The following is a 14,259-nucleotide window of genomic DNA, read 5'->3' as shown; positions in this document are numbered from 1 at the left end:
TAACATTTTAAACCACATGTACTTCCGAACTTTGCATCATGCACTCAATGCTACTTAAGAACCATCAAGAACCTTCTCAGCAGACATTCCTTTATGAACAAGGGATTCCTGTGGATACCAAAACGCTATTTTATTTTTGTTTCGGCCATGGTCAATGACTTCGTCCATATTTAACAATGATCTTACCTGACCAGACTATCCTGTCGAACTCTCGACTACGGTGCAATACCTCGTTTTGAGATGTACCTCACTGAGGCCCCCCTGCATGAATAATTTTAATCCCAGATGGTAGTTAGGTGTAATTGTAGTCCCACCAGCTACAAAAGCCAAGTTCACTTCTTTTTTTTACATCATTACCACTTGAAAAAAAAAACTAAATTCTGGCAGAGCAGCGAGACCAAATTTCTCCTGCACTACATATTTTTTATGTATGCTCTCCAATAAGCATACCAATTTGAATATGTTTGTGGCATTTATTTAGTATAGCGATTCCATCAATCGGTTTCTAAAATTTCGCACATTGGTAAAAATTGAGCCAAAGCTCTCGGGTCAGAATCGTTGACTTGCAGTAATCTGTGTCTGCTGTCCGCTCAAGGAATAGGAGTGACGGATAGCAGTGTGGGCATTTCTGGTGACAAATTAAAAAAAAACTGCATAAGCTCACCAGTGTGATTGAGGCATCTTGTAAAAAATTAACAATGCCTGATGCACAAGATTTCAACATTCCTCGTTAATATGGCAATTTGAGTACTTGGCGTTAGTTCAGGCTTGAACAGGTATAAAGCGCTTGTGTAGTGTTCGCTCATTTCTTTTTCTCACTTTTCACCCACTGCAACACTCCTCCCTGACAGCAGTCTTTGAGGTCTTGAGTGACCAGAAAAAGGTTGCCCCCCCTGAAGTGGTAGTATGTGAACACATTCTTCAGCTTGCATTCGGTGTTTGTGAACAGCTTTCAAAATTTTTTAAGTACAACTTATGTCCTGAAACAAATATTAAAGAAAGCATTGCATAACAAATTATATTAACTAATTTCTGTGCAAAAAGCTATTCTGAGAAGCCTGTTGGCCAAATATGTATCCTTTTTTTGATTGTTGCATGAAATGTCCTGTACAGGTGCAAGGCACATTCCATTTTTTGCAGATCCTGAAATTCGCGTGCTTGCCAACACAAAGGTAACTGCAGTGCCGTCATAACTCATAAATGTTATCAACCTTGTCAATTGCATTTGGTGGCTGAAGTGCACTTTGTGTACTTCAGTGCACTGAAAACAGAATGGTTTGATTCCTTAGAATTTTCAAACTTACATTCTGAATTAATGAGTTTGAATTGTCCAAACATTTCTGTGCTGTAATACAGCCCTGCATGTCTTTTTATATCAAGAATGTGTTCATATGTACGTCTAGAAGAAAAAAAAACGACAGTTTGCAGTGGTCAAATGCTTTTATTCTGAACACTGGCGTTGCACGAAACATAGTACATATGAAGTCTAGCTGCAAGAAAGTTGCTTCCTAATGCCAAAACTGGTGTTACTACAGCTAGTGGGATTTATGCTCGCCACCATTGCAAAGTGACAGATTATCCCATCCACGAGTACTGCTAATGGTATTTTTTCTGTATGGGAGAACTAATTACCTTGAAATAATTGCCATGTGCTATTTTTCCAAAGGGTGGCTGCAGTAAATTCACCAGAATGTAATGGGTGAAGATAGCTGGGATCACATCAGCAAATGCCGACACAGGGGCACTCAACTAATGGGATATGCCCGACTGTTTCAAGCAGGCATGTGCACCGGATGTTGGGTTTCTTTTCCACACATGCATCATACAAGAGATTCACAGCCTTGCATCCAGTAAAAATGCTGATGAAATCATTGAATCCGTCACAACCCACTGCATATGCTGTCTGAGGTGCCTCACGTGGTTGACTTTATTCCGCCGTGCTGTTTCATTAAAAGCACTGGTCGTTACAGAGTGGGCATGGTATCCATTAGCTGTTCAGATGCACCTAAGTGGGTGGAAAAAAAAAGACAGTTAAAGCCATATAACTTGCAGCTCATGCTGTGTGCATTCAATACGCACGAATGGCAGCGACCGGGCAGCACGTCTTGTTGGTGCACTCTGTAGCGCGGACAAGAATGCGCATACTGTTGCAAGTGTGCACCAAATAAATGGTCTCGTACACTGTCGTGTATTGCTGCAACCCTTCCAGACTAAGAGAAGGTAAGCTAAAGACGAAGTAGCAGAGTTCTGTCAGCATTTTCTAAGGAGTGCACACGCATGCCCGATAAAGCCACAAGTCCAGCAATCTGGGACATCGACTACTGCGGCGAAGCCGACCCTGGGGCGATGCGGTTGGCGTAACTCTATGGGAAGCATTTTTTAAAAATCGATTACTGAGCAATGGCTCGTTTTTCGCGATTTGCACTTTAGGCACTACATCCCGACAACGTTCTCACGGTATATGTCGAGTGTAGTCTAATTCCACTGGCTGGATTTTTTTCCTGGGGCACTTTTGTAGACCCATTGAAAATGCATGGGGTGATTTTTAAAATGTAGTTTGCAGCACAGTAAAAACTCATCCGCTAAGTGCACTCTAGTGGCACATACTTTAGGTCTCTTTATATATGTAGCTCCAGTTTGGTTTTAATCCGCTGGCTGAATTTTTTTCCTGGGGCGCTTTTGTTTGGCTACTATGCGGCAAAGCATCTCTACAGGGGCAAAAGATTCGTTTGCCGTGGAATTGATGGGAGAGAGCTTGCGGACCATGTCAAAAATGGACACGAATGTGCAGTTGTGATGCATATTTGCGCCATGACGTATAAGAAAAGATGATGGTATTATATTCTGCAAGAAGGAGCGGGCCAAATGGCTTTATGGAGTGCCATCGAAGCGCGAAGCCTGGTTGCGCCCCCCCCCCCTTTTTTTCTCAAGTTTCGGTGCATGGTAAAGTGTTTCATTTGGTATTTAGAAAGATAAGGTCCTTAGACAGATTTAGTATTAGGCAAATTTTTGACACAAAATGACATCGCCAAATAGAGCACTTGTTACGTGTGTTTACGTGTTACTTGTTAGGTGTTTACTTAATTTGTTACGTGTGTTACGTGTGTTACGTGTGTTTAGTGCAATGTGCCGACAATGCGAAGGTTTGAATATTATCAGTATAAAAACAAATTGAAAGGAAAAACTCATGATCTATAGTGCGCGTGACGGAACGAAATAAAGAGGAAAAGATAGTCCCCGTGTTACAGCGAAAACCAGCAGCTTCGTCTCGTTTAATAAACCATCCCGTTTTAGTTTTAAATGCATAAGCATTTCTATGCCTACCCAATGAGAAATTTCTCCGTCCGTGACGTAAGACGAATGCAATGGCTCATAGCCACGTAAGGCAGAGGCTACAAGCGCTCAGCGAAGTGAAGCGAACCGCGCATACATTCATTCAGATCGCCCATACAATACACAGAACAGCACACGTTTCAATAAAGAGCAAGTGCAAAACAAGCATCCGAACCATGAATAAATATTGCATGCTCCCTCAGCAATTGTAGTGGTGGTTTTGTAACAGCTTAGCTGGACATCCAGATTGATAAGGACCGATAATAGTTCGTAAGGGTCGGATCGTGTTCGATAAGGTTGATAACGACCGATGAGGGTTTATAAGGGTTTATGCTGGTCGAATCAAGTTTCATAACATTGATGATGACACCGGGCAGCGTGGGGATTAGCAAGCGGCACAATGCTTGTGCATACTTACGCAACTCCCAGAGGAGTTTCTGCGTGATTTCTTTTTTCAGTTCGCAAGTACAACAAAAATCATGCGTGCCTGTTAAGTGTACGCAAATCTCGCAGGTTATACGCGAAGGTAAGGTTGTGAAGGTTTGAGAAAGTGGAGCCGCAACCGCTGAACTACACCGGGTCAATTGTTGTAGGGCCTGCTGTGAGCCACACGATTGCTTAGCTGAGCAAATTGGTAATCTCTTGAGAACACTTCTCGGAGCCCCGCTTTGTCGGGAATATTTCCTCTCGTAAGGTGATTCTTACAATGTCCTCGTAGCGCAACAAAACACTGGTCTGACGATCGTTCGGACATGACTAACCTGATTCCGGGCTTTTAAATGCAGTCGCACCAAATCGCTTGGAAATACGAAGAAAACATACAATGCGTTTGTTTCTCCACAAACTCAGTCGCACTGTGGGAAAACAAGCTTCTAGTTTATGGCAGCGGTATTTCCCGTACACACCTTTTTTTTATTATTTTGAAAGCAGTTATATGTACACTCCAGGCGCATTTACGCTGAGGTCATCCGCGTCGCCTTCGCTGTCGCCGCGATGTTCCGTGTGAAGTCCGAGTGCGATAACATCGCGGCCGGATGCCGTATGTTGCCGGTGCGAGTGGAAGCGTGCCAGATTCATCTTAGAAGCCTGGTGGCTCAATCTCGAAGGTTATGAAAAACGGTGCACAGCAATGCCTCAAGCAAGCACGTCTCGCTGTGTATTGTGTGTATTACACGGACAAACAGGTGCACGCAGAACATCAACTCACCACTCTCGGGTTGCACTAAATGGTGAAGAAATTAAACATTCACTGTTAAGATCACCGTGTACTATCGTCAGTCAAAGCAAACAGCAGAGAAAGCTTCGCCTACTCTGCTTACCACACTGAGTCGGATCCACATAATTTTATTGCTATTGCAAATATATGGACACTCCAGGCACATTTCCGCCGTCGTCGTCAACGTGATGTTTCGTATAATGTCCAAGTGCGATAACATCGTGGCTGCGTGCCGTATGGTATGGTGAAAGCGTGAGAGGGTGAGCAAAGAATGGTTGCTCAGTCTCGCGTGCGCAAGGGAGGAAGGCGGGGGAAATGCGCTCCGTCTTCCATCGCGCACAAGGCCGCAGGGAAAGTGGGGGACGTTTTACTCCCGTGGCGGCTACGTATGGCGCGGCTGAGCGCGGCCGCGCGGCCCCGATCTAGAAAGCGATCTGCGCTGGGTACAAAGTCTAGGCGGGCCGATGGCTGGGACCCTATAACGTAAAACTATTCCAATCTGTTTTCCTTCTAATCACCTGATGTCCAATTTACGTAACCGCCAACGCAAGCATCGGGCGGTGACTCGCAGCGTTGTTTGAGAAGGCTATTGAAACGCTGTCCTATTTTATAGGAGGTCACATGTTGTTTGCTTTCAAAAGGAATAGCATTGCCTAACTTAACATATATTTCTTACCTGATTGGCTGACCAAGGGCGATGAGCACGCAGAAGTGGAGGGGATAACGTTGGGCCGGGCTAGCGCAGTGAAAGTAGATAACCTGATGAGCAGGGTGTTGCCGGCGTCTGCGTTTGCCCTGCTTCTTCTTACTTAGCTTTCGGTGTCTGCTATAAAATCACGTCGGCGTACAACGGAAACGTAACAATGCAGCTAAAACGAATCTTCAGTGAAGAAAATTTGACATAGCGATGTCGTTTTCGTGCTGAAAGGACTCTACAACCATATAATGTCACGCAAAATTTTTAATATAGGCAAATAAATCTATTCTCCACGGCAGCTCCGACTAGCCAGTGCGAGAGCGATCGGCGGGTACCCACCTCCTATTGATGTCGGAACGGGGCAGTGTCCGGCTATTAAAAAGAAAATTAAGTTTTGATCAGCGTAATAATGCATCTTTAATGCGTACAAGCCACCTTGACGCAGTGATTTTTCACGGTTTTTGGACGTCAGGTGACAGACAGGCGAAGTGGACAGAGCCCGAAAACTTTTGACCAATTGCGGATGGCTGAGGGTAAAAAGGCATAGGATCGAAAAAAAATATTTTTCTGTTGTTCGGTCTCACATGCATAATTAGTGTGCACACGTCATATAAGAGTGAGTAGCTCTCGCGGTTTTTTAACAGCGGAGCTGTTTAAGCCGAGCGTTAGTCCGTAACCTGCGGACAGAAATTGTGGGTCGATCCTGGCGGTAGTGCAGAAAGGGTCCAAGCGCAATGACACATACCTCTGTGAACTGGCGAAACTGAGCCTGGATAAGTCTAGCTAAGCATGGTTGGGACTACTTAAACTTAGTCTCTCATCGATAGACAATCGATAGTCAACCAGCAGCTAATCTATAATCGATAAATGATCAATAAATTCTGGAAAATGCTGGGAATGACTTGGTAGTGCTTAGCCTAGTCCAAAAGCCATGCCAAGCTAGGTGCCCATCAGCTCCGCTTTCTCTGTAGCATTGCGCCTCCCGTGCAAGCTACACTGATATTTTTCCTTTACGTTGCGTGAAAGACAAGTGAAGTTGGGCAATCATGGAGGCCTGATTGCAAAAATAGAATAGAAGCAGTTTGGAATAGCTTTTCGTTAAAGTGCCCCTGATGCCTTCGTGTGCGGTGTATTCTCGGCGCAATTAGCGTTGAAGCTAGAAGTAGCACGATGGACAATTCGCTCGCTGTTGCTGCCACTCTCCCCCACGCCAGCGTTTTGACAGCGAGTGTCCGCGCTTATCGAGAGAGATGTGCTCGTTTGTGATTGTGCGCGCGTGACAACGTGCAGGTTAATTTAGTTAGTAAGCGAATGTTTACAGCCGTTTATGCAGCTGATAAAACGACTAACCTTAGTTTGCACAGCTGTCTAATAAATTTCTGTCGCAATCAGTGATGCGCCTGTCGGGCGAAATCGACCTTATTGTTAATATTATTGTAGTTAATATTATTATTACTTATTACGCTCAAGCCAGGCGCAATACACATACAAGTTTCGAATACAGGCGCAGTTCTGTCTTCTTGCGACTGAGCGCCAATAATTTTTTTCGAGCAAATGGGGCACAGCGTGTCGTTTACAAAAAGCAGCTTGGTGTCTGCCACTGCGGATACGGTGGCATAGACATGTTGTAAATCCGGTTTTCTATTGGATGGCGCATATCAGCACGCAGAAAGAGAATTTCGGGTGGTGGGTCGATTCCTTGTTGGAAAAATGGATATATTCTCTCGCGCAAGCCGTTGCTTTAAAAGTGAATCCAAAGTACAAGTGGCCAAAAATGGTGGTATTAGGTAGTGTGCGCTCTTTCCCGTCTCTTGTTGTTTTCTTCCTGTTTGTTTTGGGCAGCGTCTCAATACATTAACATAAGGTCACTGTCTCGTTCGACGGAAACACCTAAACATTTTTGCAGTAGGTAGAGTCATCTGCGTTCGGCGTTCTTGGAAATAGTCCCCTTCCGAGGTGATCAAAAAGCACAGTGCTACTTCATCTTTCTTTTCCTTTTATTAAACGTGCGACATTTAACGGTAGTGCGCGAAGGCGAGTATTACAAGCTTTTGAGCTGTAGTCGTTTTTTATTGAAAGTTGCACACGTGGCTCCACTCTTGTGCGGCCGAGACGTGGACTGTCAGTGTATGGTCATTTATCGGACAATGCCAGGGCTACTACTTTTGTTTTCTCGCCAAAAAACGTCCAACCCCCCTAGTCGGTCAAATAACAGTCATAACCTTGCCACAAACAAGACAAATTGGCTTTGTGCTTTTGAAAGCGGATAGTGATAGTCTATCAACTCTTTGTCTTTGGATCTTAGCACTTGCTTTCTTTCAAGCCCATACTGCCCTAGAAAAAAGTCGGCAGAATTTTTTTTTCTGGTTACAATAAGCATTCTCAATAGGAAGTTAACATTTTCGACAGTATTCGTCTTCTACCGCAGTGCGACGTGTGTGGCGGCGTTGTGTAGAGATTTGGGGGAAAAAAACGGTCAAATACGATATTGAGCAGCTTACTGCTGCACTCTCGTTAAATTCTAAACGCTTTTTGGGTGGCATGACACCATTTACACACCCTTACGTTGTCATTTTCTTGGCACATGAAAAATTTGTGCTCTTCAAATGAATGTTCTATGGTGTAAGTGCTGCATTGTTTTGCTTCTTTTATTTAATGTACTAAGCTTGAAAATGCCGCTAGTCAGACATAATAGAGCACAGAGAAAAGGCCCAACTGCACGCGGAATAGTCTTATCCTTACAATAAATTCGCTAACGAGACAGATCATGAATCCAACTACAAAATGATATCTCGCACCAAAGGAATGTGGGAAAAACCACTAGGACACACTAAGTTTGACAATCTTATTGTTAACAGGTGATTCAAGGGTGACGCAAGGCGACAACTGTTGCATATGACGGCGTGCATACGACTATACCATCAATAGAATAGCATGACTTTAGTGAACCAAGAACCAATATGCAGGCCATGCGGTAAAACTTTATTATAAGAACACATTTTCAGCATTGTTCGTACAACTCAACGCTTGAAGCCTGTGTATATTTGCGGCGGTTCGTATATGTTTTATTGCTGCATGGCCCACTTTGGTTATTAGCCTGCGTAACACCGTGACTAAATTTCGCCTTATCGCACGCACATTTAAGCCTTCTTCAAAACAGAACCAGGACGATTCAGTCACTGGAACAGCCTTTCATTTATTTATCACACAGTCCCGTATTCGCTCGAGGAGGATTATAGCGGGGAGCATGTATAGACGCATTAAAACATTTTTCAAGGTAACATTATAAGAACGATACCCAAACCAAACAAGATCTAAAACAGAGTAACAAAGCACCAGGGGCCGAATTCACAAAGCTTTTCGATCGTAAGTGCTGCACCACGATTGGCTGACACCTGCTTCTGCGAACAGTTTTAGCGTGAGAACGTTTTTGTGAATCCGGCCCCAGTCTGTAGCATACAAAAAAATTATGGTGAGGCATTAAAAAGAAAATAAAAGAAAAGCCTCGTAGTTACCAAGGGCCTAAAAGAAAAATATTTTGAAATTAAAGGCGTGTAAAATTGTTATACATTACCAGGAATTTGGGACATCGCCGAACAGCGCCTCTAGCGGCCGCCTCTGAAAACATACGCGTTTTCTACGGGAGAGCGTCGTTTTTTTCCAAATAACTAATCACAGAAGCCATGTTTTAAAATATTCCCGTGGAAATAGGTTCTTGGCGCTTAGCCCGAAATAACATACAAGTGGTACCATTACTTACGGCAGAAAACTCGTTCCAAATTGCGGGCGAAGTTTCAGTTATGGGAGTCTATTTAAAAGCCAAAATTTTGGAGGGTTTTTGGCCAGTAAAAAGCAATTTGCGATGAACCTATTGCATTGACTGACGTATTCCTGGGGATTTATCAACTTCAATGATTTATCAACTTCAATGAACCAGCTTTCAGCGAGTTGCAGCAGCAGCTCTTGAAATGGCAAAGAAGTCGTTCCAAGATCGCAGATTTCATAACAAGGTGGCGGAATTTATTGTGGTACATATATAAACCTAGTTTTCGCCAACAGCAGCGCTTCGAAGCGGTAGCCGAGTTCTTCTTCTCGGCTACCGCTTCGAAGCGCTGCTGTTGGCAAAAACTAGGTTTATATATGTACCACAAGAAGCCGGTTTGAACGGCCACGTCTGCGATGAGCTCTGCTGGAAACAGCGCATCGGCCCTTGGCCGAGGATTCCACCCCCCGTCAACTACTGATTCCGGTAATTATAAGGTCGTTCTCCCTCGTCTACCAACTGGCAATACCGTTCTCAACTCAGTTTTCCTGCATGCTGACCTGGCAGGGCGGCCATATCGTGCCCCAGACTTTCGCGATGCACTCCTTTCAGTTCTGAATGCAGCTGATATCCTCGGTGCTGGACTGTACCAGATGAGCCATTTGTGGCTAGTAACATGCGTTAATAGCATCGCGAAACAGAAACTTGTCGACAAAGGCGAGCTGCTGGTGAAGGGCCTCAAGTGCCTTGTCATAGACCCAGAATGCAAAAATGTCAAGATGAAGCTTCTTTGGCTTCCCCCACACCTCGAACAGAGACGGATTGTTGAAGCGCTAGAACCTTATGGAACAGTGCAGTCTATCACGAGAGAAATGTGGCGGTGTGACGTCATGGAGGGCTGGCAAATGACTAATCGCGACGTGGCGTTTACACTGAAGGACGGAGTCTCTGCAAGTAATCTGCCTCACCTATTGAGCATATACGGGCACCAGTGCCTCATCTTGGTTCCTGGCCGACCACCACTTTGCCTACGGTGCAACAGAGTCGGGCATATCCGGCGACAATGTAGGACACCACGCTGCAGCAACTGTCACCGCTACGGTCACATTGCAGATGCATGCATCGGAACCTACGCTGACAAGCTTCGTGGAAACAGACCAGCTGAGGATGACACCATCACCGATCATCTAATGGATGTGAGCGAGGTTGTGGATGCGACCGGTGAAACACCCGCTGAAGCTCATCGACAGGAAGAGACAAAGCCTTCATCGGCTGACGATAGCCTTAGCCCGAAGCCTGCCGCTGTGGAGGATACTAAGTTGCCTGACGACGAACCAACTATGTCATGGGCAGAATTGCCACCAGTTCAAGACCGCCTGCCATCAGTGGAATCTGGATTGATGTGTGAGGCTACTAAGAAGCGTCCAGCGCCAGCTGACAACCCATCGTCCGTGGGAAAGGAGGCCCGGGTTCCCAAAGTGTCGAAGTTGACAAAACCGCTCCGAGGAACGCCTGCACCCACAGATGTCTCTTGTGTTGAAGTGCAGCAAAAGGTCGCCAGCGCATCCCCTCCTCAAGACGGGAGTGATGCACCCCTAGAGCAGCGTGTGAACGCTGCACCAACATAGGTAATCATGGCGGGCGCTCTTCCCTTCCACTTTGGTACTTTAAATGTCCGTGGCTTACGCAGTAAGCGACGGCAAGTTCAACTCCTTCGTTTGCTACGCAATAGGAAATTAGATATTGCTGCTATCCAAGAAACAAAGATTGAATCCGATGAAAACACAGAAGTAGCTCTAACTCCATTTCTATCTGACTATAATGTTTGTGTAAGCCATGCAATAGGAGTTTCCGCTGGTTGTATGTTATTCGTTAGAAGACATTTACAATGTGATGTGCTGCATTTGTTTACAGATAGGGAAGGGCGCCTAATATGGTGTGATATTGATATCAGTGGTATTAGCTTTAGATTTGTGTGTGTTTATGCCCCGAACAAGCTACGTGAACGAGAGTGTTTCTTTTTATCTCTAGAACATCATTTGTCTACTGATCGTGCATTGGTCCTTTTTGGGGACTTCAATTGTGTATGTAATGCGCAAGATCGTGCGTCATTGAGGCTGAGCATGATCCAAGTAGTGATGTGTTGCAACGCCTAATGTGTGATTATCAGCTTGTGGACATTGGGGAACATGAAAAAGCGGGGTGTCGCTCCACGCATTTCCAAGGTATCTCGCATGCAAGGCTTGATCGAATTTACGTTTCGCTTAGCGCCCTATCACTTATTCATGGTTACACTGTGCACCCTGTGTTCTTCAGTGACCATTGCCTAGTCTCAGCATCTTTTGGTAGCCGTCGATACCAAAGCCGGCGTATGTGCTGGGAGTTGTGGAAATTTAATAACCAACTTCTTTCGCGCGATTGCTTCCTAAAGCGTGTTACTGAGCTTATAGCTCATCTGTCATGTCGCAAGGACTTGCCTCTTTTTGCTGTTTGGGAATTAATCAAACAGGAAATTAAAATGATAGCTATCGAAGAATCATCAATATTGGCCTTTGAACAAAAGAATAACTACAGAGAATTGTATAGACTTCTGAAGGAATTACATGAACTTGAATGTCTACATCCGGGTGAATATATTGATGATATTCATAACACCAAGGCGCAGTTACAGGTTTTGTACGCAGAAAAATACAGAGGTGCACTAGTGCGTGCGCGAGCGCAGCGTTTTCTAGAAGAACAGCCATGCAGTAGGTCCCTAGGTGATGAGCGCCGACATGCGCTGTCTAAACAAATCCTAGAAATAGACTATGGTGGAATAGTTGTTAATGAGCCGACCCTCATAACTCAAGCGTTTTTTGAACATTACCAAAAATTATTTCGAAGCCATAAGCCATTGGATACATGTGTGTCTGCCACCAAATTTGTATCCCTGCTGCCTCAGTTAAATCAGGACGATTATGATTATACAAACGATGACATTGATATTAATGAGATAACTACATGCATAGATTCATTAGAGAAAGGCAAGACGCCTGGCCCGGATGGCCTTACTGCCGAATTTTATCAGTTTTTTCGTTCCCTCTTGTCCCCATTATTACTTCAGGTGTACCGTGAAGCCTTGGAGGTAGGTTACCTACCTGCCACAATGTATGAAGGGCACACTGTACTCATAGCCAAAAGCAATGATGAAACTAAATTGCAAAAAGTGGACGGATACCGGCCTATTTCCTTATGCAATGTGGATTATAAAATTTTTGCAAAAGTATTAGCTAACCGTTTACAAGTCGTGATAAGATATGTGGTAGGTGATCATCAAACCTGTGGCATCAGAGGTCGGTCCATTCAGACCAACATTCATGTTGCGAGATCGGTGCTAGAGTGTGTGGCTAAGGCGTTCGATAGGGTGAATCACCCGTTCCTGTTTGGTGTACTGGAGCATATAAATATCGGATCCCAGCTCCTTAAAGGTGTCAAAATATGTTATGCTAATGGCTCAACGAGGTTGATAGTGAATGGTTCTCTCTCCGATCCGATTAGGCTTTTATCATCAGTAAGACAAGGATGCCCTTTGTCACCGCTTCTCTTCTGCCTGTATTTGGAGCCACTTTGTATGAGCATCCTGAAAGAAGAAAATTTCCAAGGGTTTAACTGGCGTCGAGTGAGATTCGGGTTCTTGCATATGCAGACGACGTGGCCTTCTTTTGTACTGATAAAAAGAGTGTAAAGACTGCTCTCGCAATTACAGAAGAATTTTGTGCGGCTTCTGGTGCCAGCATTAACTTTGAAAAAAGTTCAGGTTTTTGGTATGGACTATGGGCCACAATGCCATCACATTACGCAGGCATTCAATGGAAAAATGATCTGTGCTATTTAGGTGTACCTCTCTCACAGTATAGAAATAGCAACAGTCATTGGTCGGGGGAAGTAGGGAAAATACAAAGTAAAGTGAATTCATGGCGAGGACGGAATTTGTCAATGTTCAGTCGTGCTGAAGTGTGCAACGTGTTTTTAGTTTCCCGTCTCATGTATGTGCCGCAAGTACTGCACTGCTCAAGACTTCGTATTCAGGCACTCCATCGCGTATTTGCAACATTTATTTGGAGCTCGAGTTGCGAATCCATGCGGCGCGATAATCAGTTCGTCCCTCTTGAACGAGGTGGTTTAGGATTAGTCCATCTCTTCGTCAGGCAAATTGTTTCTCGTCTGTTTTTCTTTCGAGACAGTGATCATCCCTTTTTGCGTGAAATGTTACAGCTCTGATTAGCTCATTATCTTCCTGATATAGTAGTGTCATCAGATGCCAAAGATGTCACACAGGCTCCTCTGGGCTTTCTCAAGGAGGTTGTGGATTCATTCCTTTTCTTGAAAGTTAGATTCAGCCTGGAGTACATTTTCACTGCGAGTCGAAAAGAAATTTCTGCTGCACTGGTGTATTCGATTTTCCCAGATCCTTTGTATCGTGCACCTTATTTAAATCAGCCTTATCAGGATGTACTTAGGCGGGTCCGTAAAATGTGTATGCCTCCTGGAGCTAAAACATTCTTCTTTAAACTGCATACGGAAACACTTCCTGTTAAAACCTGGTTGAAGGCGAGGGGCTGCTTCGTGCCATGGTCCACGAACTGTCGACTGTGTCCACGTGCTGAAACTATAGATCACTGTTTTATAGACTGTACAGATGCTATATTTTTCTGGGACATTCTCCAACGGACGCTTAAAAAGGACATTGACATCACTCCATACGCAATTAGATTCCTACCGTTTAAGATTAGTGGCGGTCCTCCCTATGACATGTTCGTAGTACTGGGTTTGTATAGCCTATGGAGAGCTAGAATGTGTGATCGCCATGCCGAAAGCCCGCGATCTACAAGATCATTCTTTCAAGAAAGTGCAGCTTATATAAGAAGTGTGTACGCCGTGCAGGAACCTCCGCCTGACTGGATCCACTTGTTGGACGCATGTGTGTGTTTGCCCGAGTTTTAAGTGTGTAGCTATGTCCGCACTGTAATATACCTTCCACTTTATTTTCCATGCATTAAAGAAAAGAAGCGGTAGCCGAGCGTGTTGAGCGAACACAGATCAAGATCACTGATAACCACGATCGTGAGTTCGCAGGTTCGAAGCCAGCTGTGCCGCGCTTCTTCTTATCACTTTGTCGCTGCTTAGTTTGGCAGTTTTCCACCCGATGGTATATTACGAAATGCAGGACATTTGGTTACGGTTCTTGTTTAGTTTCTTTCTACTGTACCA

The 14,259-nt window shown here is 44.5% G+C and overlaps 1 protein-coding gene and 1 pseudogene across 1 annotated transcript; both read left to right on the top strand.

Moving 5' to 3' along the window:
* The first annotated feature begins 9,425 nt into the window (after nucleotides 1-9,425).
* LOC119439991 (uncharacterized) lies at nucleotides 9,426-11,089 on the top strand. The gene has a single exon (XM_037704943.2). It carries the CDS (start codon nucleotides 9,426-9,428, stop codon nucleotides 10,635-10,637), a length of 1,212 nt encoding a protein of 403 aa, XP_037560871.1. The 3' UTR covers nucleotides 10,638-11,089.
* A 1,937-nt stretch (nucleotides 11,090-13,026) lies between these two features.
* On the top strand, nucleotides 13,027-13,992 carry LOC119441436 (uncharacterized; annotated as a pseudogene).
* The last annotated feature ends 267 nt before the right edge of the window (nucleotides 13,993-14,259 follow it).

This window comes from Dermacentor silvarum, chromosome 2 (assembly GCF_013339745.2).
Source record: "Dermacentor silvarum isolate Dsil-2018 chromosome 2, BIME_Dsil_1.4, whole genome shotgun sequence".
NCBI lineage: Eukaryota > Metazoa > Arthropoda > Arachnida > Ixodida > Ixodidae > Dermacentor > Dermacentor silvarum.
The sequence above is the reverse complement of the archived record's forward strand: the minus strand, read 5'-3'. Positions and strand labels throughout refer to the sequence as shown.